The following is a 25588-nucleotide window of genomic DNA, read 5'->3' as shown; positions in this document are numbered from 1 at the left end:
GATTTCAAAATTGCCAATCAATCCTGTAATGCGTACTTTGGAACATAATATAAATCTTCCTCTTAAAAAAAAAGTAAAGTAACAGCCTGTACATTTCCCATTTCTGAGATAAGGCCTTCCATTATGAAGATCTTTGGAACATATTCCACCACGCTGTTCCAATGCGGGTTAGTGGAATGCACATGAGGCAGAATTTCGATGAAATTAGACACATGCAGGTTTCCTCACGATGTTTTCCTTCACCGCCGAGCACGATATGAATTATAAACACAAATTAAGCACATATATATAGTGGTGCTTGCCTGTTTGAACCCGCAATCATCGGTTAAGATGCACGCGTTCTAACCACAGGGCCATCTCAGCTCACTATCATTCTCTTATTCAAACAATTCACATATAAACGATAAATAAATGGATTCGCTCACCCCTCCTGTAGCGAAAGGATCTACTCCTCGTTTCGACAGCAAGAGTTTGACGATGTCCTCCCGTGAATACATGGCGGATATATGAAGCACATTGTAGTTGTCCTGTGAAACAAATACATCAATATTAATCAACATTTCATTGTACAACAACAACAGCCTGTAAGTATCCCACTGCTGGGCTAAGGCCGCTTCTTCCTTTTGTGATGAAGGTTTGGAACATATCTCACCACGTTGTTCCAATGCGGGTTGGTGGAATGCACATGTGGTAGATTTTCTATGAAATTAGACTCATACAGATTTCCTCACATATCACATAAACACAAATTAAGCTCATACATATAGTGGTGCTTGCCTGGGTTTGAACCCGCAATCATCGGTTAAGATGCACGCATTTTTGGATTTTTTTTACATACATATATCTTCTTGATGGTTAAATATTCATGCATCGAAAATATTCTCACACACTCCCGTCATTAGAATAGGCTTTTGGAACTCAACTTGGAAGCTAAATGGAATTTCTTATCAAATCTCATTTTGATAAATTTTCTAATCTTTTTTTGCACCTTATTTATTGTTTATTATTTTTTGGTGTCAGAATATTTTATACTTTTTATAATTGTGCCGCATCCATTTAGGAAGAACTCTTAGAACTAATTAAGGAACTAATTTTCTATCTCAAAAAACTTTTTTCTTTTTTTATTCCTGTTCTCGCATTTCAGCAGCGAGATTGCGATACAGAATTAACTCCGAATATTATTTTCAAGAAGAAAGAAATCTTAGTTATTTCACCACTAGATAGTGATACCACATATTTTCGATATGTGTATCAATTTTAGTTCGAAATTTAAAAACTAAAAAACGTGACCAACGCAAGACAAAAATTTACTTATTTTATCATACTATTTCTCGCTCGCGGCTTCGCTCACTAAATCGAGAGATAAAGAGCATAGTAGATCACGTAAAGAGATAGTAGGCATGAAAAAGTAGCTTATGTTCCTTTGAGTTCAATTACTCTCTTTCATTTTTTATGGAATAGCTTGGCGTACGAGCATATGAGCCACCTGATGGTAAATGATCAGCATCACCCATAGACAATGACGCTGTAAGAAATAGTAACTATTCCTTATATCGTTAATAAACCACCAACAACCTTGAGATGCTATATGTGCCTGTAGTTACACTGGCTCACTCACCCTTCAAACCGGAACACAACAATACTGCGTACTGTTGTTTAGCGGTAGATTATCTGATGAATGGGTGGTACCTACCCAGGCGGGTTTGCACAAAACACCAAGTTAATTTAATTGAATCTTTAGTGCTTATGCCTTGAAAGAGTAAGAGCCACAAAGTTAGTTTCTCATATAAAATATTAGTACATATAGATATTCTACTACACTTATCAACAAAGAAGCGCAATTTTCTCACCATCACGTTCGTGTCAAGCCGTTCTCGACGCACGCCAGTCCCCCCCTGTTCCCGTGTTACAAGATTGACTCGAATTAAACACAGGTGCATCGCGTGATAGCAATCTCCATTAGATATAATTGGAAGGAGCAAATATAGCTGGAGATTTCAAATTAACATGGTTATTTTTATTTTTTTATTTTCCGTAGCTCGATATTTCGACGTTATCTACGAATGTCTTGTCCACGATACTGAAGTTTGCGGGTATATGTTGTTGCTAGAAGTGCCCATATCGGACTACCTCCTGCCTCTTACATTTGCGTAAACATTGGTCACCACTACTATTGTCACTTTCACCCCTTTTTCCAGTAATAAAGTTATGATCCTCGAAAGCCTCGAAAAATAATATGAAAAAACGCGAACCGATACGGTGAGTTTTTCTCTAAAACACCGATCAAGTGTCGAGTGAACGTAAAATAAATAACACAAATATAACAAGTGACAATAGATGGGTGATGGGTGTTTACGTAGCAAACGTATGGGAAAGGGGGTAGTTCGATATGGACACTTCTAACATTATCAACATCTACCCGAACACTTGAGTCTCATGAACAAAACATTTGTAGATAATGTCGAAATATCGAGCTCCACCGACAAAAAAATAAAAATCCTGGTAAATATTCCCCATTAAATAACTTTATGAGCTGAGATGACCCAGTGGTTAGAACGCGTGCATCTTAACCGACAATTTTGGGTTCAAACCCAGGCAAGCACCACCATATATATGAGCTTAATTTGTGTTTATAATTCATCTCGTGCTCGGCGGTGAACGAAAACATCGTGAGGAAAACTGCATGTATCTAATTTCATCGAAATTCTGCGACCAACCCGCATTGGAACAGCGTGGCGGAATGTGTTTCAAAACCTCTCCTTAAAGGGAGAAGAAGCCTTAGCCCAGCAGTGGGAAATTTACAGGCGGTTACTTTACTACATTACCAAACAACTTTAATAATAAAACCTCGGGTTAGCTTGAGACGCATTTTCAAGTATGTAATTTGCAGGTTGCGTGCTCTAGCGGTCAACTCGTGAACTAGATGTTACGGTTTTCGTAATGTCACGGGTTTATGATTCAAATGTGATTCATAAACTCGTAAGTTTCGGTCTTGATTATACTCAGAATAGGGGTTACGAGGTTTTTCTAATAATAACGGTGTTTCCGTTATATGGTTTCTATGAATTTTTATATGGAAATGGTGTGTATGGTAATTTTTGTATTGTTTTTGCGTTAAAGTGGATTTACTCGTAATTCATTAAGATAATCGAAAGTATGAAAGGAAACTAAGTACTTTTATAAACACGACATCAACTTATTTATGTAATAAGTATATACACCTGCAGCTAGTATTCTTTCGACTTTATGTCCCTTCTATAGCCCTGCCAATTATCAAACTTCGGGCTATTGTCTCGAATTTTTTGAGTCAATAAACTATCAAATATCGGGCTATATCACATTTGTATACAATTCTACTTTTAATAGATATATTAGTGAAACATTACTAGCACCTAAATTTCCCCCCGCTGGGCCTCTTGTCCCTTCGAGAAGAATATTTGAAGCACATTCAAGGCTTTAATGCCGATTGGGGGAGACACATGTAGCCAAATTTCGTTGAAAGTAGATATATGCTAATTTCCCCACGATGTTTTCCTGCACCGCTGAGCATGAGATGACAAACCCGCAATCATAAGTTAAGGAGCACGCGTTCAAACCACTAGACCATCTCGGCACTTGTATTTGTGTATTTATAGTTAATTTAAAACGAGAAGTGCATAAATCCTGTTGGCTGCGATCTAATGACTAGTTAATAGCTTAATTATAACTATTAAGACTGAAAAAAACATATTTATTATACATAAAATTATGCAATATACAAGTGGCGCGTGGAATCGTGTCACGAATACTATTTTAATTTCCATTAAATCCTACAGATTCTTTTGTTTTTGAATGAACAAGCCTTGATACAAAGATATCTAATATTTAATTATTTAAACTAATAGTCACTTCGCTTGCATTTAAGGAGATCATGTATTAGCCAAAAAAGCCTACTATGTTCTTCCTTGGACTTCGAGTTTGTTTCATACCAAATTCCATCGTTTGATCGTGAAAGGGCGACATACTGACAGACAAAGTTACTTTCACATTTATAATATTAGTATACAAGTATAGATTCTCTCTTTTTAAAATAGTTATGTTTAAAAATAGTTTGTGTTATATGTCAATGGTCAATTTTTCTTTTGAATTATTTAGATGGAATTACTTTTTATGGAATTATTAATTGTCGTGCTGATTTTTTTTCTACAATTGATTCACCTATGAATATTGTATGCTTGTTAATAAAACGAGTTTTTAAAAGAGCATTTGAACTTTAATTCATATACGTAGTGTGAACAGAATAAATAAAATTTTAACAAAAAGAAAAACCGACTTCAAACAAAACACTATTTTAAAACAAATGAATATGCACGAAAAAGTAATAAAAATAATTGCGTATTCAGCATATTTTTTAGAGTCTTCCTAAGTTAAACGAAATGAAAAATATTAGACTACTTAAAAGTCGATTAACGATTATATCATGTAGTTATAGTTATTGGTATATTTGGAGCCGGTGTCAGCCACGGTGCCCTTGCCCCAACAATCAAAAGAAAGAAGCGATACGAGCCCCTTGATTGATCCAGTATATTATTGTGTAAAAGGTAATTTGTAAAAAAACATATTTGTTAAAGTATTCTCGTATTGTTTTTTGATAGATATACTGCAGGGTTTTATTGGCTGACACCGACTCCAAATATAACAATAATTATAACTACATGATATAATCGTTAATCGACTTTTAAGTAGTCTAATATTTTTCATTTCGTTTAACTTAGGAAGACTCTAAAAAATATGCTGAATACGCAATTATTTTTATTACTTTTTCGTGCATATTCATTTGTTTTAAAATAGTGTTTTGTTTGAAGTCGGTTTTTCTTTTTGTTAAAATTTTATTTATTTTTTGATTTTAAGTGAAGCTGATGTTGACTAACTATTTTTTTTTAATATGGATAGATTAAGCGTTCCGTTTATATGAGTCAGAAACTACTTCGAGGACAATTTCAAAGGAAACTTGCGAATAAAGCAAAAATAGACTTTCGAAAATGCGGATTTAATACGTCACGCGGCGTAAACTACAAGGATCCCTCGAAAGAGCTGTAATCGAACTCAGCAAAAAAACTTTGAAAAAGACCAACTATATTTCGTACATCATATGACATCACATCACAAACACAAAATTTGATTAAAGATAGTAAGAAATTCTGCCCCATATCGCACCCTAACTGCGAGCCGTATAGGAGTTCCATCACTACATAGTATAAAACAAAGTCGCTTTCTCAGTCCCTATATCTTTAAATATACGCAACGGATTTTGATGCAGTTTTTTTTAAAAGATAGTGTGATTCAAGGGGAAGGTTTTTGTATATAATACATGAACAATATAGTAAAGAAACACTGATAATTTTAGAAGTTTGCGATGTGATGTCGTATATAAACAAATTCTGTAGTATATTTAGTATCAGTATTGCACCCGTGCGAAGCCGGGGTGGGTAGCTAGTTGATTATAATATTCGACTATGATAATTACATAAACATAACCACATTACGGAAGGTGACTCAAATATCCAAATAACCTATAAATAAAAGATTCGACTGAGTATCGCTAACGTGCTCCTTAGAATTGTTCCGTTCCCTTCCGTTCCGTTACTTTGTCATGGATCCTGTGCTCAGAACCTTACCAAACTTTCACCAAATTACCCTTGAGGTATATATTTTATAGTAAAAAAAGAATTATCAAAATTGGTTAACGTGATTTTCAGTTATTCACCTATTTGTCGCGCATATACATAATGCAAATTTAAGACTTATGTCGTTTTCACATGGATACCATCATCGGAAAAAAAAATAAAAAAAATGGGACCCCACGGGAAGCACTACCTTTCAAACAAAAAAAAATTATCAAAATCGGTCCACCCAGTGAAAAGTTATGAGGTAACAAACATAAAAAAAAAAAAAAAAAAAAAAAAAATACAGACGAATTGATAACCTCCTCCGTTTGGAAGTCGGTTGAAAATAGTGCAGTTTTGAACAATCTCTTTTCCCAAGAATTGATACAATTTTAAACGTGGGCAATAATTAAATTAGATAGAAATTTATATTATAAATATATTTCTCTGATATTAAGCATAAAGAAAGTATTTTATCCCAGTAGAGCTATATTATAAAAACTCACTTCGAATTGTTTCGAAAAATGTTGGAAAAGATATTGGGCTATTCAATTCTCGTATATATAAAAAGTTATAACTACTGTAGGTAATCTTACTGTATTTAATGTCCCGTACATCTTTTTTAACGTTGAGTTTAGAGTTTTCTTTTGTTCATCATCAATAGAGTTAATAAAAACGATATTTTTACTATTTCTTCTAGCAAATCTCTACAAATATTACATTAAGAATTGGTTTATTTTTTAAACTACCAGTACATATATAACATTGTCAACCGCTGCAATGATTTGTGGGTAAAATCGTGTGGAACAGCTAACACAATATAAAAAGTTAATTAAGACAATTGTATCTGAAGATACCAAGTACCGAAATTCTCACGCGAATCATGCACCGTGTCAATAACTGTACTCGTATGTACACCTACACTCAAATTTTATTCAATACTTGTTTTCGATATCAGTAGACGATTTAAAAACCGCTGAATAAACTATAAAATTAAATATATGCTATAACTACTGTTTTCGTTGCCTTAAGCCTCATTTTTCTGTAGAATCTACTTTCAGAAATGGCGATAACTTCACTTAAAATTGTTGTTAAATGACGATTCAAAAGTGCTTGCAAAAGCCTACTCGAATAAAGTATATTTCGATTTGATTTTACTTTATTGAATGATATAGTTACATTGTATATAGGCAGCATAGACAATGGACAATTACAATGGAGTATAGCGCTGTTGGAAATTTTAACCATTCCTCAGAGAGTCAATGCGCCACCAACCTTGTTCTCTATGTTATGACCCTTGTGCCTTATGTGTAATTACACCGCCATTCAAACCGGAACAAAACAATACTGGGTTTGAGCTCGAGGATATATAAAGAGTAAGGTGCCTAGGTAGGTACCTTACGAGCTAGCATAAACTATTTGGCTCAAGGATCTTATGAGGAAGTGTAGAACCCAGACGGGCTAGCATAAAGCTACCACCAAGTAATGAAGGCTTTTGCAAAATGTTTCACACTTACGTTAAATATCATCAAACTGGTTCGTACTAGTTACTCGTTTCTGTTTCGCACGGGTCCACATTTAACGGTTATAACAAATTTTATTTTAGCTACACGGTGCACGCTAGCAAAACTTTCAATCTGCATGGTTTTTTCCAACATCTAATTTAACTTATATATAAATATATGGCCTAAAATCATATAGACACACATGGGCCTTTGATTTATGCAATAATATGATCACGCGTATTTCACGCAAAAAAATAATATATTAGCCAGAGATAAATATTGCAGAGTTATGTACAAAAACGGTCTTATCTCTTAAAAAGCGATGTCAACTCATCCGACCTTTGATTAGAGGACGAAGTATATTTATACATATTAGGTATAAAATATGCACGTACAATATATACTTAATATATATGTAACCATTGTGCAAATAAAAATATCTATTTCAACCCAATTTAAGATGTTTTTGTTTGGAAGGGTAAGGAGTATTGGACCATAAAAAACTGCTAAGCTACTTTACTCTAAAACGGGCACTAGTCAAATTAACTAGACAAAATATATTAAACATTCTTGAGATACATATATGACATTATACAGGGCTATTGGTAATTCGACGTACATCCGCTAGGAGGTGATAGGGGTGACTATTTGCAATAAATTTAACCAATTTATGCATGATCCAAAAGTGAACCATTTTTGAGTTATTACATTTTTAGCTTTTATCAAAATTTCTTCAAATCAAAACTTCAAAAATTTATTTAAATAAAAAATTCAATAAAATCTATTTTTTTCTTCTGAAAAAAAAAACGAATAAACACTGGATATTTTTCAATATTTAAACAATCATTATCAGCCCAAATTTAAAAATGGGTGACGAAAAATGATTTCAATTTTTTTTTTAATTTTTTGCCTCAAAAAATGCCTAAAAAACTAAAAAAATCGTTACGAAACTTGTTCGGAAGATTATTTTAAAAACAACCGTTTTCTTAGCTTTCCAAAAATGTATAAAAACTAGGAATTTATTTCAAAGCAGCCGAAATAAAATGACCAGAAAAGACGCTGGTGGGAATTTGTATTAGCCGTCGAATTATCAATAACTCTGTATATTCCATAACTGCAGACTTACTATATTGTAGGTATTTTATAGTTTCGACAAGTGCAGTATTTCTCACGCTGTATTGTTTCGCTGTTAAACAAGATTAAAAAAAACATATTTTCATATTCTATCAAAGCTAAACAAAATCTTTACTACTCTATATTTACATATGTTTCCAGTTTGTTGAATCATCGAAAATATGTATTTTAATTAACAGTATAAAGCAAATCGTAGTATGGTAATAACTGAACTCTGTATTATTGTGTCGGTCAATAAGGGTTAACTCACACTGTGAGAATTTCTAGTCAATATTATTGATAACGTCTATGATTGTAACGAAATAACTAGCTTAATTTTTCGAAATAACGTGCTTATTTTTTATTTTAATCATACTGAATTAAGGAGTTTAGTTAAGTTTTATTTATTTATTTAGCATTATTATCCTTAATTAGTTTTATTTTTTTTATTTTACTCTTCTTTTAAGCTTATTACTTGTGTTAGGTTAGGTTGACGACAATAGCCCAAAAGGTCAAAATCGACTACGACTACGACCTACGACTTTTTACATCGCTAGGCGACCCGTAAACCATTGGGCTATTGACGTAAATTATCATTTTTATATTCATTGTTGTTTCTACAATATTCAATGTCAAATGTCCAACGTCCAATGTCCAACGTCCAACATGAATACTAATGTTGCCGCTAGATCAGCGTGGGTGTGTCGTGATTAAGCGTGACCTCTTATGATTATAAATTGCCCAGGTTTCTTATCAGGCATCTAACTGTGGGCAGGTATAACATTTGCTAATGTGCTGCCCTAAATCCATGTTAGAGCTTTGTGATTTTATTAATTAACTTTATTTTTACGAAGACCGTGTATAAAAATAGCACATTATAATAATGTAATGACGTCAACTCATTTTTAGAGATGTGTTTACTATTTTAAATATTTTATAGTTAAATGTAAAGTTTATTAAGAATTTTAACAAAAAATAAACTCTTTTCTGAGTAGTATGAGTGAGCCAGTGTAAATACAGTTAAAAAGACTGATGGAAAGGAAGGGATGACATTCTAGTGGTCAAGTTTGCGGATAAATTGACGATTTACTATATGATCAATATTTCTGAACTGAGATGGTTCAGTGGTTAGAACGTGTGCATCTTAACCGATGATTGCGGGTTCAAACCCAGGCAAGCACCACTATGTATGTGTTTAATTTGTGTTTATAATTCATCTCGTGCTCGGCGGTGGAGGAGAACGTCGTGAGGAAACCTGCATGTGTCTAATTTCATCGAAATTCTGCCACATGTGAATTCCACCAACCCGCATTGAAACAGCGTGGTGGAATATGTTCCAAACCCTCTCCTTAACGGAAGAGGAGGCCTTATCTCAATAATGGGAGTTTACAGGCTTTTACGATATTTCTTACCATTAACCTGACGTTACGATGTTGTTTTGTCATTCTACTAATTGAAACAAAATTTGGCACTAATACAGTAAATTACAAAATTACAATCTTTAAAATATCAAATACATCAGCACGGGACATTTTCAGCTATTGTATATTCTGTATTAATTATTGAAGCAACGTCTAAAATTGTATTCAATTGAATCATCATATCACATACAACTTATAGTAACAAGTATAATTGAATAACAAACAAATGTCAGATTTGCAGACAAATGGAAAAAAAAGATGGAATTCGTTTATGTTTTAAAATATTTCAAACATCAAACTAAGATACTAAGATAGAGTGTGAAAATTACTATTTTGATAATGTGTCATTTGTTAATTATTTGAGTAAACACGAATAAATAACATAAAAATAAGGCAACATGGTAATTTCTTAATAAAGAGTTATTATTGTTAATTGTCACCATGTAAATAGAAAATATATATGATACTCCCAATATTTATAAAAAGTTCTATGTTACATTAAAATATTATATAATTCCATCTACTTGTAGCTGATTATTATAAATCACTGTAAATATTGTAAGGTTCGGATCGAAATACTTGTGAGAATGGTTATGTATTTGGCATATATATATGTAAAACCTTGGATTATTATCCGATCAATTAAAATTTCGATTATTGGATGTTAATTTGAATAAATGTGCGATAGCCAATCAGAAGCGTTAGCCAATCACAGCGATGTTTTGATCATAGTTGAGAACGGCTGTATAACAACAGGCATTCTTGTCTGAGCGCTCAACGAGGATACAAACATATAGTGTTATAATATATTATAATTAGAGAAAGTAATTACAGTATTTAATTGACTGACCTGAGACCCCTTTTAATGTGTTTTGTAATATAAACATTTATTTTAATCTACAGTTATTCTTTTGGTAGATCTCTAACCATTGAAAATATACCAACTGAACATGCGGCTCACAGAAAATGAAACTTCCTACCCCCTTTTACAGCTTAGCGGTGGAGTTTCGTACAATTCGTAGCAACTTGCTTTATAGATTAACTTACATTATTCCTCGCTCCGACGTCCGAACCGAGTTCAATGAGTCGCTCGACGAACGACGTGCGGTTATCCTTCACAGCGTACATGAGGGGTGTCATACCGGTTGTCTGAAACAAGGCAATTACATATAATTGATATCAAAATAAATTAAAAATAGACTACAAAATTTATATAAGGAAAAGAGATCTACATTCCGAACCAGTGTTCCACATTCAGTTTAGTAGAATCTATAATTTGATTTTTTCATTTGTTTACATAAGTGTTAAATTGTTAACAACTTTATTTATCAAATAATTTGAACAAGAACTAATAGTCTTTGTTTCAGTATATAATTTATTTCATTTACTTGGTGGTAGGGCTTTGTGCAAGCCAGTCTGGATAGGTACCACCCACTCATTAGTTATTCTACCGCCAAACAACAGTACTCAGTATTGTTGTGTTCCGGTTTGAAAGGTGAGTGAGCCAATGTAACTACAGGCACGAGGGACATAACATCTTAGTTCCCAACGTTAGTGGCGCATTGACGATTTAAGGAATAGTTAATATTTCTTACAGCGTCATTGTCTATGGGTAATAGTGACCACTTACCATCAGGTGGCCCATATGCTCGTCTGCCAAACTATACCATAAAAAAAATTATAATGTTATAATAATCGGTTAAAAATATTGAGAAGGAATCTAGAAAATCTAGTTGCAACTTGTAATTATCCCACAGATACAGGCGTCGTTTCCTCTCGGCAACAAGATTGTGTGTACCACGATGCATTATCAATACGGGATAGAAGTGCTGAAAATATAATATCAAAATATATTCAAACATATGCAGATTTCCTTAGTGTTTTCCTTCACCACCAAACAAAAGAATAATGTGCTTAAAACAAAATAAAGACATCAAAATGTAGTGATGTTTGCCAGAATTTGAACCCGAAATCTTCGATTAAAATGACATAGGACCACCTCAATTCATCTATACATATATCTGCTACTATTAGCAAGTTTATGGGTGATTGTTTTAGAAATGCACAGTTGAGTTTCTTGTAATTTAATTAGTTTGCGGAATTATAAATTCGCGTGCCACGTGTACTGTGACACTATAATGGGTTTATAATAGCGGACCACTTAAGACAATTTATTTCGAGTTGAGCGTGATTTTAAATAATTATAATAAGCATTTAAAAAGCATTAGCTTGCTTTTTTTAAATTATTTCCTTACATTTCATATACGATTAAAAGCGATCTTGATCCTTAAATACTATGAATTAATCGAGTGAATATAATATCGATTAAAACTTTTTTATTTAATTAATATTTGTTTTTAATTTTGTACTATATTTGTGGAGATAAGGTTTATGCAATAATCAATGATATTCTAATAAACAGATATGTTATACCCATACTAAACAACAGAAAAAAGTGTGCCGCGCCGGGGACCGTTTATTTTACATTTCTTTACAAGTAAAAAGGATAGCTTGATAAAAACAATAAGTAAAAGGGATAACTAGATGTTTCAATTACGCAAAACGTATTACTACATAGTTATGATGCATTATAACGTATTACTGGCATAATTACGATGAATACGACTAAAGGCAAACGTCCCAATTAAGACGTTTTCTAGTCTTCACTTTTTGCGCGTTAATGACATATCTGTTTAATAGAACATCATTGGCAATAATGCATAAAAATTTTCTTGTTAAAGTATTTTTCTTTGTTATGTGATGTTAATAATTCAAGACTGTGTTGCATCTGATCAGAACAGAAGAAAAATAACCGACACATGGAACTCAGTGGGATTATTTTCTTCTAAGATAAAAAATAATTATTATTGTTCGTAATAACGTGACAATATAATTTGAATCGGCCCGTTAAGTCGTTTTATTCCCAAGGTCGGTTATTATTTATAAAGTATTTAGTTCACTAATATCCTTTAGCAAACAAACAGAAAAAAAATAAACTTCACATTTTAATAAAAATAATACCTACCTACTTAATGTATATTTATCTTATAGTGTATCAAAAATATAAAATGGTGGGGGGGGGGGGGTTAAAAATCTGAATAAATAATAGACCTGATGACAAGTCACTACTGCAGACATTGATGCTTTAAGAATCTGTTATAAATTGTTACTTATTTTACCAATGCGTCACAAACTTTGGAAAATAACGTGTAGTTGTAGGCACACAGACTCATTCAAATTGGAATACAATCATACTAAATATTGCTGTTTGGTCGTTGAATATATAGTGGGCGGGTACCTAGAAAACTAGCAAAAAGATTAGTACAGAATTATTCTGAAAACAATACTTAAACACAAAATTAATACGAAAAGTTAAATGTTATTAGTTCGTAATATTGTTACCTATAAATACTTACATTCGCATTAGTTAAATGCGAACGGTAGGTGGTATTGTAACTATAATATAGCAACATTAGTGATATTGAATAAATAATTTTACGAAGATGCTTTCACTGTCATCAAAGAAATACTTTAAGATTAAAATTGTAATTATTTATAAGTATTTTTTAAAAGCTTTTATTTAACTTCTAATGTATGTATGTAAGGATTTGGATTGCAACCCGATTTTGTAGCAGATACTCTCAACTATTTAAGCTGAAATTTTGAACCTTTAGATTGGATTGGGCAACACACGATTATGTGACGTCATTCTAAATTCAGTATGGCGGACGATCCAAGATGGAGGAACGGTAATTTTTAATGGATTTCTACAATATGGGTATCACTAGACAAGATTTTATGATTTTATGAATTGTGTATATATGCTATAAGTCGACAGTTAAAATTAGTTAGTAAAAATTTATTTCCTTCTTTTTAGGGCATTTAAATAAAAGCCTTCTTAAAAAGATTTTTTGTTTACAACAAACAACAACAGCCTGTAAATTCCCACTGCTGGACTAAAGGCCTCCTCTCCTTTTGAGGAGAAGGTTTGGAACATATTCCACCACGCTGTTCCAATGCGGGTTGGTGGAATACACACGTGGGAAAATTTCTATGAAATTTGTCACATGCAGGTTTCCTCACGTAGTGTTCCTTCACCGCTGAACACGAGATGAATTATAAAGACAAATTAAGCACATGAATCAGCGGTGCTTGCCTGGGTTTGAACCCGCAATCTTCGGTTAAGATGCACGCGTTCTAACCACTGGGCCATCTCGACTAATTTTTTGTTTAATTTTTACTTATTACTTACAGTTTACAATACCTAATATATATGTATGTATAATAGACCAGAAAACGGAAAACGTAATCATCTTTAGAAAATCTGCACATCATTCCGCACTGCAGGAACGTGGTGGAAATAACACCAAATGTAATAAATGAGAATGAAAAAGATTTGGCCAGCAATGTTAGATTATGAGGCTTTCACTTTATTTCCAGCTAGTTGTCTTACGAGGCTTTGCTTGAAATTTTAGGGGCTGGTGGTGAGGTATTCGAATAAGATGCATATGTCCTTTTTAATTTAAGCTATCATTATTATTGGGATCATGGTTTCACTGGCGGACCAGCTGTTTGTAAATTATAAGCTATATTCATCATTTCTTACATTGCCAATGCGCCAAACTTGGGAACTATGATCTTTTGTGCCTGTTACACTAGCCTTTCAAACCGGAATACAACAATATTTAGTAAGTACTGCTTTTTGTGATGTCTGATGAGTTGGTGGTACCTATCCAGATGGGCTTGCACCCTACCACCAACATTATTTCACAATTGGCAATGAATACAAACCTAACTTACATGATACGTGCGAAAGAGAATCGAATGAGAATTGTATATTACACTTTAATATCTTAACAACTCAAACTATCATCATGATACACTCGTCAGGTGTACAGAATAGGTTACCAAATACCTCACATAGTCATGCAGATAAAACCACGTCAAAATCTAGTGTCATATATAGAAGCGAATGAGTATTTGAAGCTCGTTGTGACCCATTGATGTTTTTTCCTTGAAATAAAATCGTTGTACGTTAATATCCAATTTCCGATTGTCCTATTTTTCGGGGTTACCGCAAAACCTCACAATGGGACTCCCTATAGATTGCAATATCCGTTATGGAAAGGCTTTTAGTTAGATTACGACGTTGACCAGAATGCGTATTCATTATAACATTCATTCGCTTACATACATCTACATACAAATACTATACAATACGTAGTTTACAAAACATTCCTACATTTTAGAATTAAAAATATTGATAGAAATGAAAACAACAGAAAATTCTTGGAATGTGTCAAATAAATCAAACAATAATTATATTGATAAAATATGAACCGACTTTGACTTTGTTGACTTAGTGGTTGGTGTGGTGGTCTTAATCGATGATAGCGGGTTCAACCCAGGCAAAGACCATTGAATTTTCGCGCTTAATTTGTGTTTACTTTCACCTTGTGATTGGCGGTGATGAAAAACATCCCTAGGAAATATGCATGTTTCTAATTTCAATGAAATTCTGCCACATGAGTATCCACCGATTCGCATTGAAGCAACGTGGTAGAACATGTTCCAAAACCTCCCCAAAGGGTCAGGAGGTCTTAGCCCAGTAATTGGAAATTTACAGGCTGTTACAATATGTTCAAATATTACTCAAAAATAAACAATCTTCATATTTATATAAGGTCATGGGTTTTCCCGAGCCGAGATGGCCCAGTGGTTAGAACGCGTGTATCTTAACCGATGATATCGGGTTCAAACCCAGGCAAGCACCAATATGCATTAGTTTATAATGCATCTCGTGCTCAGCGGTGAAGGAAATCATCGTCAGGAAACCAGCATGTGTCTAATTTCATCGTAATTCTGCCACATGTGCATTCCACCAACATGCATTGGAACAGCGTTTTAGAATATGTTCCAAGTCCTCTCCTTAATGGGAGAGGAGGCCATTAGCCCAGCAGTGGGAAAATTACAGGCTGTTACATGGGTTTTCCAAAGCAAGTAATTTGATTCATCTAAAATAGCGAATCGACAATAACAATGTTCATGCTTCATTAATAATTTAGAAAACAGAGACTAAATGAACACTAATTAATAAAAAAAAATACATTAACTTTAATGCCATAAATAAATATTTTAAATTAACTGACACTTCTTATGTCATTAATAAAAATATGATACGTTTTTTACTGAGACGACCTCCTTCGACTCAACTGCTGACGCAAAGCTTACATTTTTATATTATGATAAAGAAAATAATATTATTCCTCATGCATATCAATAACAAGTGTAACATACTTCCATAAATATGATTTTGCATATACATTTGCAAGTTTTTTAAAACTTATAATCATTAAAGAAAAAAAATACATACATACCTAAATAATATGTATGTATCATGTACATATGTATATATGTACACATACCTACACATCTTGATTGGGCTATATAACTATATACTAATTGGCCATCTGGGTATCACACGAGTCATCTAGGAAGGAAATCCAGCCAGGAAAGTTGATATATCACCTTTTTTCTATTATAATAAGAATGTATTATACATAAAAACCTTTCAATCACTCTATTTATTGATAAAAACCGTTTTAAAATTTGTTGCGTAGCTTAATCGATCGGGAGTTCGAAGACGGCGGGAAGCGAATTTGTTTTATACTATGTAGAGATTCACTTATGAATGCCTTTCTGAGTTAAATGATCAGTGTGCTTTAGAGTAACGTTCGTCCTTATAAGATGTATCCGTGTGTGTGTGTGTATAATGTCTTAGTGTGTGATGCATTCGTGTGAGTGAGATAACTAATGAATGTGATGAAAAAAAAAAGAAAAAAGAGCTAATAACTTTACATATATTTGTTAAGGAACGCTGATTACATTTAACTTGGAGTTGCGCTATAGTTAGTAAACAGATCTATACTTATTCAGATCACGCCAATGTTACACGCAAAATGTTATTTCAGTTTTCAGTTCATTTATTTTGTTTATAGTACTCTTACTTTTTTATTTTTTTTTAAGTCAACTCTAAACAGTAGATTTTCTATATTGTGTATTACTAATTATGCCGTTATGCAAAATAATTGTCATTGAATTAATTTCAAGCAAATTATTTCGTTATTATATAGGAAGTAATTTAGTACATAAGTCAAAAAAATAATGGTACATTGTAAAGCTTTCATGTATAATTACAAAATAACTTTCTCGTACAAACAGCGACAGTAATTAAATACCGTAACCCACTTGGGCACGTCTGCAGACAAATGAATTATTCATGAACTATACAGAAAGTATAATAAATAATTAGGACGTATTACGGAGGGTTTGCAATAAATACTTAAAACAGAATGTGAAAATTAACCAAACAAAATACGGGTAATTATTGTATACATAAATATTTCTGACTGCGTCGTTGGTTACTGGCTCATGACGTATAATTCGAGACCTTGTATCCAAAACCCCCAGTCGAATCAACTCAGGCTAATAGCTAGTCGAGATGGCCCAGTGGTTAGAACGCGTGCATCTTAACCGATGATTGCGGGTTGAAACCCAGGCAAGCACCACTGTTTCATGTGTTTAATTTGTCTTTATAATTCATCTCGTGCTCAGCGGTGAAGGAAAACATCGTGAGGAAACCTGCACGTGACAAATTTCATAGAAATTCTGCCACATGTGTATTCCACCAACCCGCATTGGAACAGCGTGGTGGAATATGTTCCAAACCTTCTCATCAAAGGGAGAGGAGGCCTTTAGCCCAGTAGTGGGAATTTACAGGCTGTTGTTGATGTTGTTGTTGTAATAGCTAGAGCATTGGAAGATCAAATCACTTAATTCGTTGGAAACATCGTGTAAAAATCCGTTTATTATTTTATTGCCTTCAGAAAGACATACCGCGGCTAAGAATATGGGATTTGGATTATATTACTTTACTAGCGACACGTCCGGCTTCGCAAAAGTGTAATACTGATACTAAATATACTACAGAATTTGTTTATATACGACATTACATTAGAAACTTCTAAAATTATCAGTGTTTCGTTGCTATATTGTCCATGTATTATATACAAAAATCTACCTCTCGAATCACTTGTATCTATTAACAAAATCGCATCAAAATCCGTTACGTAATTTTACTAATTTTATAGATCTAAGTATACGTAAGGACAGAGAGAAGTAAGCGACTTTGTTTTATACTATGCAATCATAAATTGATTGAATACATTTCCTAATGAAGACAATGTATACGTTTTTTATTTAATTTTATTTGTGTTTTAACGTAACTCGTAAATCTCTCTCGAATTTGTAAATGCCCTTGTATATTTAGACAGGTCAGCGATTAACAAGGATTCGTTAGAGCCAAGGTCGGAAATCTCCCATCGATTGCCCTGAGCTGGCACGCAAATCTACCTTACCCTTGACACACTGACGGACTCTAAGTTGAACTATTAACAAACGAAAATTATGTAGGCCAGGCGAAAATAATGTTTCAAAACGGAAGGTGCGTTTCGTTTCGTTTTCCTCACGGACGTTGCTCTTGGGGGCATGGGTGGGCAGAGCTGGGACACGGGGTGTTATCTTGAAATGAAGTACCTACAGTTCATTATAAAAATAGGTTGACAGTAATATCATGTTTAATTATACTTATAACTAGCTGTACCCGTTTTTACGCGTTTGAATTTAACAAAAAAATTATTGTAGCCTAATTTACTCCTTATTATATCAGTTATCTACCAGTGAGATAAGCCGGAATAAACAGACATACAGACCGACAGACAAACCGACAAAAATTGTAAAAAATTTTATTTTGGTATATGTAGGTAGGAGTTGTCAATTATTTATTTAATTAGAGGAAAAGTTAATCTTTAATTAAAAACATGATGATTTTACATGTATTAATTATCGATAGGGCTATGTTAATTAGTACTGTATCTGTCTGGATACCACCAACTAATTAATGTTACTCAAGCAGCGCTTATATATGTATATAGTTTTTATTCTTGTGTTCCCGTTTTAAGAGTGAACAAGCCAGTGTAGTTACAGGCACAAGGGTTATACCATCTTTGTTTCCAATTTAAGGAACGATTAATATTATTAATGATTATTGTTCCACACACTACTGATGATATACTGTATTTTTTTTATATGTTCAAGCAAGTTCTCAATATAATAAGCGTAGCCAACATTAGAGTAATATTATACGTTACTATGATGTATGAATGTTTTGTAATTTGTTAAATCGTTGAATGTGAAGATAAGACCCTTTGAATATGTAATCGTTCGCGAGTATCTTGGTCGTGTAACTTGTGAATAACATGACTGATTGAGGTCATACTCATGCAGTACATTTGTTTTATGGAGACGATCGATTATAGCTGTGCTGGAACCTGAATAGATGACGCTGAAGACAAGTTATTGGAACTCGCATTAAAAATAAGATGAGGAAATTAAGTCGAGTAAGAGTCGAGATGGCCCAGTTTCACGAATTTTGCCGATGCTACATCTAAGTTGTGTCGTACTATACGTTTGTCGCTCCCTAAAGCGGTTGCCCAAACCTATCGTTGTTGTTTTAATTGTTTTAAGGTGCAATTTATTTTCAAACTAAGTTTAATTGACTTGAAAGCAAACTTATTTGCTTTGATAGAATTTATTTCATAGTGTCATATTTATAGTGAATAAATAAATATGAGACAACATCCCATGCATTACTCTGATCCCCATCAGATTTATTAGTTAAAGAGGGAAGAGTCGAGATGGCCCAGTGGTCAGAACGCGTGCATCTTAACCGATGATTGCGGGTTCAAATCCAGGCAAGCACCGCTGATTCATGTGCTTAATTTGTCTTTATAATTCATCTCGTACTCAGCGGTGAAGGAAAACATCGCGAGGAAACCTGCATGTGACAAATTTCATAGAAATTCTGCCACATGTGTATTCCACCAACCCGCATTGGAACAGCGTGGTGGAATATGTTCCAAACCTTCTCCTCAAAGGGAGAGGAGACCTTTAGTCCAGCAGTGGGAATTTACAGGCTGTTGATGATGATGAAATTAAACTAAATTCTGGACCCGATAAATGGCACATCTAATATTATAAAGAAAAAAAAGTCTCTCACGGCGATCAGCTTTTTTGTCCTTTTCTGACCATAAATCAGAAGATTAATAAGAGTAGTTTATCATTTCTCACAAACATTATTGAATATAGCCCCGTTGTATTACGGTTCGAAGAGGAAGTCAGCCAGTGTAACGACAGGCAGAAGGGTCACTGACAATGGTAGATGAAATGTAAGGAACGATTAATATTTTACAGAGTCTTTTGCATTCTTCATGTACGTCAGCAGTCAGTTCTGTAGTTACAAAAATTTTACTTATTCAATTATTATTATAGAGCTATGATAACCCAGGGGTTACAAGAGGTGAAGTTTAAACGATGAGTTCAAAGTAAGCGAAGAAAGCATCGCAAGGAAACCAGCATCTGGTGGATGATCTCTCACGTGTGTTCGCCAATCTCTTTGAGAGCAACGTGATGCATTTAGCTCCTGGAAAAGGATTGAAGACATTATGTGTCCTACACGAATAAACCATTTTTATGTTGTTCTAAAATTATTCACGTAAAAAACTGTGATTAAATAGGAGTTAAATTAACCGTAAGTTAATTAGGGAATGTATTATTATTACAAAATATTTTTGTTTTTCTAGTTAAGAGTATTATATGTTAAGAGCTAATCAAGTGCTCCCTCTTTTTCCGCCCTGGGAACAAGTCTTTTTTTTTATGGAATAGGTTGGCGGACGATCATATGGGTCACCTGATGGTAAGTAGTCACCCATAGACAATGACGCTGTAAGAAATATTACCTATTCCTTACATCGTCAATGCGCCACTAACCTTGGGAACTAAGATGCTATGTCCCTTGTGCCTGTAGCTACACTGGCTCACTCAGCCTTCAAACCGGAACACAACAATACTGCGTACTGTTGTTAAGCGGTAGAATATCTGATGAGTGGGTGGTACCTAACCAGGCGGAATTGCACTCCTAGTCTTCAGCGCTGCTTACATCATAAAATAAATCTATATAGTACAAGTTTTGGGTACACTTTGCTTACCAGGAGGAACAAAGTATAAGATCATTACTTACAGCAACAAACATTTACATCAAACAACCACGTTTGTCTTACCTTAACCGTCAATATTTTAATGCATTTTAAATTCATTCGAATTTTAAATTATAGTCTCGTTAATAGCAAGACTTGTTTTCGAGTGCACGGCTGTGTCGCATTTGATGGGTGATTAAAGTGAAGCTATCACGCAAACATAACCTGTGAAACACTCGTTCTGGTAGACTAAACTATACTAGAATACCTTAAGTGATTAATTTATTAATGTCAAATTTGTCGAAATCATTATACATGTAATTATCGGTAAATATTTACTTACGACGTTTTAGTATCAAATTAATCTGATTAAATTGGGATCGTGGATGTTCCATTTTTGAATAAATGGGCAATTTATTATAAGATAAAGGCTAATTTAGAGATGGTATTTAGGGTATGATACTTTTCTGTTTCCCGGGGGTAATGTAACTAAAATTGAAAAATAATATTCTTATTTACTACGGAACTCAACATACCATGTGTATAAAAATCTGTGATTACAATATTACTGTATTTAATTTATAATAACTATTTAAATATTTTTTATAATCAAAACAAATATGAATATTATTATGCCTTAGGTAATTAATTACCTAAAATACTTTAGCGGTGGCTTAAACATCTAGTCGATATAAGACATATCCTGGGACATAAATTGAAGCGTATAACACCAACCCGTATGAGAGCAGCGTGGTGCAATATGCTCGTGACCACCTCATCAAAGGGAGAGTGAGGGAGAGAGAGAGAGAGTTCTTAGTCCAGTCATGGAAAATTTACAGGCTGTTCATCGTCGAGAGGTGATAACAACATTCAAATAAATACTTATAATCAATTCATCTTTCTTGATATTTTTAATGTTTTGGCTACTTAAATATAAAGAATAAATGTTTTATAAATTAACAAAATCTATTTATTATATATAAACTATAAGCATAATATTATAGCTAGTTAAACGGGCGAGGTTTTAACTTTAACTACGTGTTCGGACGTCGCTCGAGCTTTCATGTTATAATGCTATAATAACCTTATTTTCTCTGGTCTTATTTTTTATTGATTACACAAAATCTCTTCAATAACTACCAAACAAAAAAGAAAATATTTTTACAAAGGTATGATAATACTGTTAATATAGGTTTATGTTGACTATTAAATCATCCATAATTAATCCATTATCATAATAATGAGAAATTATACAAATAATTCATTTAAAGATAAAAAATAATATTTGTTTTATTTTTAGATTCTATCAGATAATTTGTTATAAGTAATATTAACAGCCTGTAAATTTCCCACTGCTGGGCTAACGCCTTCTCTCCCTTTGAGGAGAAGGTTAGGTTAGTTCGTATTCTACCACGTTGTTCCAATGCTGTTTGGTGAATTCACATGTTGCAGAATTTCGATTAAATGCAGGTTTTCTCACGATGTTTTCCTTCACCGCCGAGCTCGAGATACATAACACAAATTAAACACATAAAAATACATTGATGCTTGCCCGGATTTGAACACGCATTTATCGGTTAAGATGTACGCTCTCTAACGACTGGGCCATTTCTGTCTGTTATAAACAAACTAACAATATTGTATGACTTAAAATACATGTTAATATTATTTAAAAAAATATATAACTAGTATTAAGTCCCTTCCAAATTCCAAGTTTCAACAGATTACAACACATTTCAAATTGTATGCAGTTGTATGCAGTTCAGTGACCTTCAAAGCGCAACAAACAGACTTACGGAGCTCATATATTCGTAGACAGAATAGAAATATAAAGTAAAGCAAAGTGATGTAACAGCCTGTAAATCTGGGATAAGGCCTTCTCTTCCATTAAGGAGAGGGTTTGGAACAAATTCCACCATGCTGTTCCAATGGAATGCACATGAAATTTTCGATAAAATTAGACACATGCAGGTTTACTCACGATGTTTTCCTTCACCACCGAGTACGAGATGAATTATAAACAAAAATTAAGTACATACTGGGTAAATTAAGTATAACACTGGGTTTGAACCCGCAATCATCGGTTAAGATGCACGCGTTCTAACCACTGTTCCATCTCAGTTTATATATATAAATATAAGTAAACTAAAATACTATTAAACCTTTATAAGTAAATAGTAGTACTAGAAGAATAGTTTCCTTTCGCTTGCAGACTAATACACATTAAACAAATAATAATAGTAAAATGTATTTTATATTTTAATTGATTTTTATTTTTTAAATTTTGATTTGTGGGCTATTGTTTATGTTTTTATCTTGAAATTATTTTAATTAATTAACCAATAAAATTTAAGTATAAATCATTTCTCAAGTTAAATCATCATAGTCATCTTTAATTTTATTGGTTAATAAAATTAATATACATATATATATTGAAAATATTTTTACCAAAAAGGAGTTGGCTTTGGAACCCCTGATTTCTTTATAGGCTGCTCTTAGAAAGTTTTAATTAATTATTGATTGATACAATTAATTTTACAAAGGAAAAGAAAAAGCAAAGCTCGTATAATTAAACATCAATTGTCATCAATTAATGAGTTCAGTGAAATAGTAAATGTCAATTATAATTCTCTCTAGAAATTTAGTCGATATGCAATTGACCAATTAAACTATTAATCATAGTGAAATTGTAATTAATGTTTAATTAGTATTTAGTTCAATAGTTTTCCTTCGTTATATTTTTTTTGTTATTGATGTTTACAATATTACTAATCATTCAGATGGCTAGTATTAATAATATGATATTAAAATTATATTATGAATTTAATTATAACCTGCATTATTATGATTGACTACAGTTTTATCTTTATTTCTTTGCTTTCTTTAACGACTTATTTTATTCTTATTTGAACTCTACTACAACTGGTTCAAAAACAGACGAGCATCTTTGAATTTTGTCCTCATTACGTTGCTGATTCTCATCCGAAACATGCAGGCTACCTCACCGACCTATCTTCAACGCCGAGCACGAGATGAATCATTAACACAAATTAAGCACATGAATATATTATAAGATATATTTATTATAAATAATAAGATATTACTTGGTGGTAGGGCTTTGTGCAAGCCCGTCTGGGTAGGTACTACCCACTCATCAGTTATTCTACAGCCAAATAACAGTACTCAGCATTGTTGTGTTCCGGTTTGAAGGATCAGTGACCTAGTGTAACTACAGGCACAAGGGACATAGCACCTTAGTCCCCAAGGTTGGTGGCACATTGACGATGTAAGGAATAGTTAATATTTCTTATTCTTGCTAGCTTCATTATCTATGGGTGATGGTGACCATTTATCATCAGGTAGCTCATATGCTCGTCCGCCAACTTATATCATAAAAGATAAAACATATGCACTGTTATAATATGAATAAAAAGAGCAAAGAGCGGTATAAAACGTATATAAAACATCAAGCCGTATTAATTCAAAGTGCAAAAAACTGCATACACCGTCAGTTAAAACAATAACATAAATCTTACGTAACCGCAGCTATATCTAGTTTTCTTTTAACAAAGTATAATTAGTTTTTTGTGAATTAGTGAATCCCGCAGTAACCTGCTGCAGTTGTGTTAAACGTTTTTACGTAATAGAATAACGCGAACGGTGAACGAATGTAGGCGGAAATACGAGTACATAACAGCGGCACGCATTTCCGTACCAGTGGGATCTACATTGATAATGTCCTACTGATATTTTTATCATACGTTTCGTCCTCGTAAAAAAATGTAATATGATAATCTCATTGTTATTTTTTTTTTTCACTAAATAAACATCGTATATATCGGTGAAGGAAAACATCGTGAGGAAACCTGCATGTGTCTAATTTCATAGAAATTCTGCCACGTGTGTATTCCACATTGGAGCAACGTGGTGAAATATGCTCTAATCCTTCTCCTCAAAGGTATAGGAGGCCTAAGCCCAGTAGTGGGATATTTACAGGCTGATGATGTATATTTACCGCTAGTTTCGACTTCGCACATTTGCGATACTGATAATAAATATACTACAGAATGTTATGTACAGACTTCATAGCTTTTTGTCATTAGACAATACAAACCGTTATATGTCCCTGCATTTTAAATCCGTATATCTTCAAAATTATGAATTTAAATTACATACTGATTAATGGATAAGGATGCTTTATGCTGAAATCGCTTTGAAAATAAGAATTGAAAACCTTTTTACGTTATATAATACTGTAGTACATTATTTTGATTTATCTTGTAGGGTTCAGCCAGGGTTTTCAATGTAAGGGCAAACAAATGCGTTTGTTTACATATCATAAGAAACACGTTTTAGAATTTTAAACATCTAAGCACAGGGACAGACTTGCTTGGAGCGACTTTGTTTTATACTATGTCATAATAAAAAATATTCTTTGTCTGTTTACAGTAAAAGATTTACATTTTTAATAAAGAAAACTATTAAACTAAAATAGGAAGCATATGCAGAAAAACAACTCCAATTAATCGGTTTCGTCTAATTTACCTTTAAATAGAATTTCAAGACAGTTAAATTCAAAGTACAAATGGAGTTCAAATGTTTTATTTATTAACTTCACGTGAAAATTATTTTAAATTGTATTATCTAGTTTAATTTGTACGATAGTCTTTTCCTTTATATCTCTTTTTATTATTCCCTAGTCAACGCTTTTCTTATCTATACTCATGGAAGGAAATAAATATTTTTACTATATTACCAGTTTTTATCTTTGATAAAACATTAGTCGAGTCGAGACCCAGTGGTTAGAACGC

The 25588-nt window shown here is 33.1% G+C and overlaps 1 protein-coding gene across 2 annotated transcripts in view; it reads right to left on the bottom strand.

The window, feature by feature from the left end:
• LOC124531918 (serine/threonine-protein phosphatase 6 regulatory ankyrin repeat subunit B) overlaps positions 1–25588 on the bottom strand; it is a 62352-nt gene that overhangs the window by 25931 nt on the left and 10833 nt on the right. For both annotated transcript variants that reach the window (XM_047106489.1, XM_047106488.1), the window contains exons 2-3: positions 10732–10833; positions 426–527 (exon numbers count right to left, since the gene is read on the bottom strand). In XM_047106489.1, coding sequence (XP_046962445.1) covers positions 426–527; positions 10732–10833 — 204 coding nt within the window. The remainder of the gene's footprint in view (positions 1–425; positions 528–10731; positions 10834–25588) is intronic.

Source organism: Vanessa cardui, chromosome 8 (assembly GCF_905220365.1).
Source record: "Vanessa cardui chromosome 8, ilVanCard2.1, whole genome shotgun sequence".
Taxonomy (NCBI): domain Eukaryota; kingdom Metazoa; phylum Arthropoda; class Insecta; order Lepidoptera; family Nymphalidae; genus Vanessa; species Vanessa cardui.
Note: the sequence above shows the minus strand (reverse complement) of the source record. Positions and strands in the feature narration are given on the sequence as shown.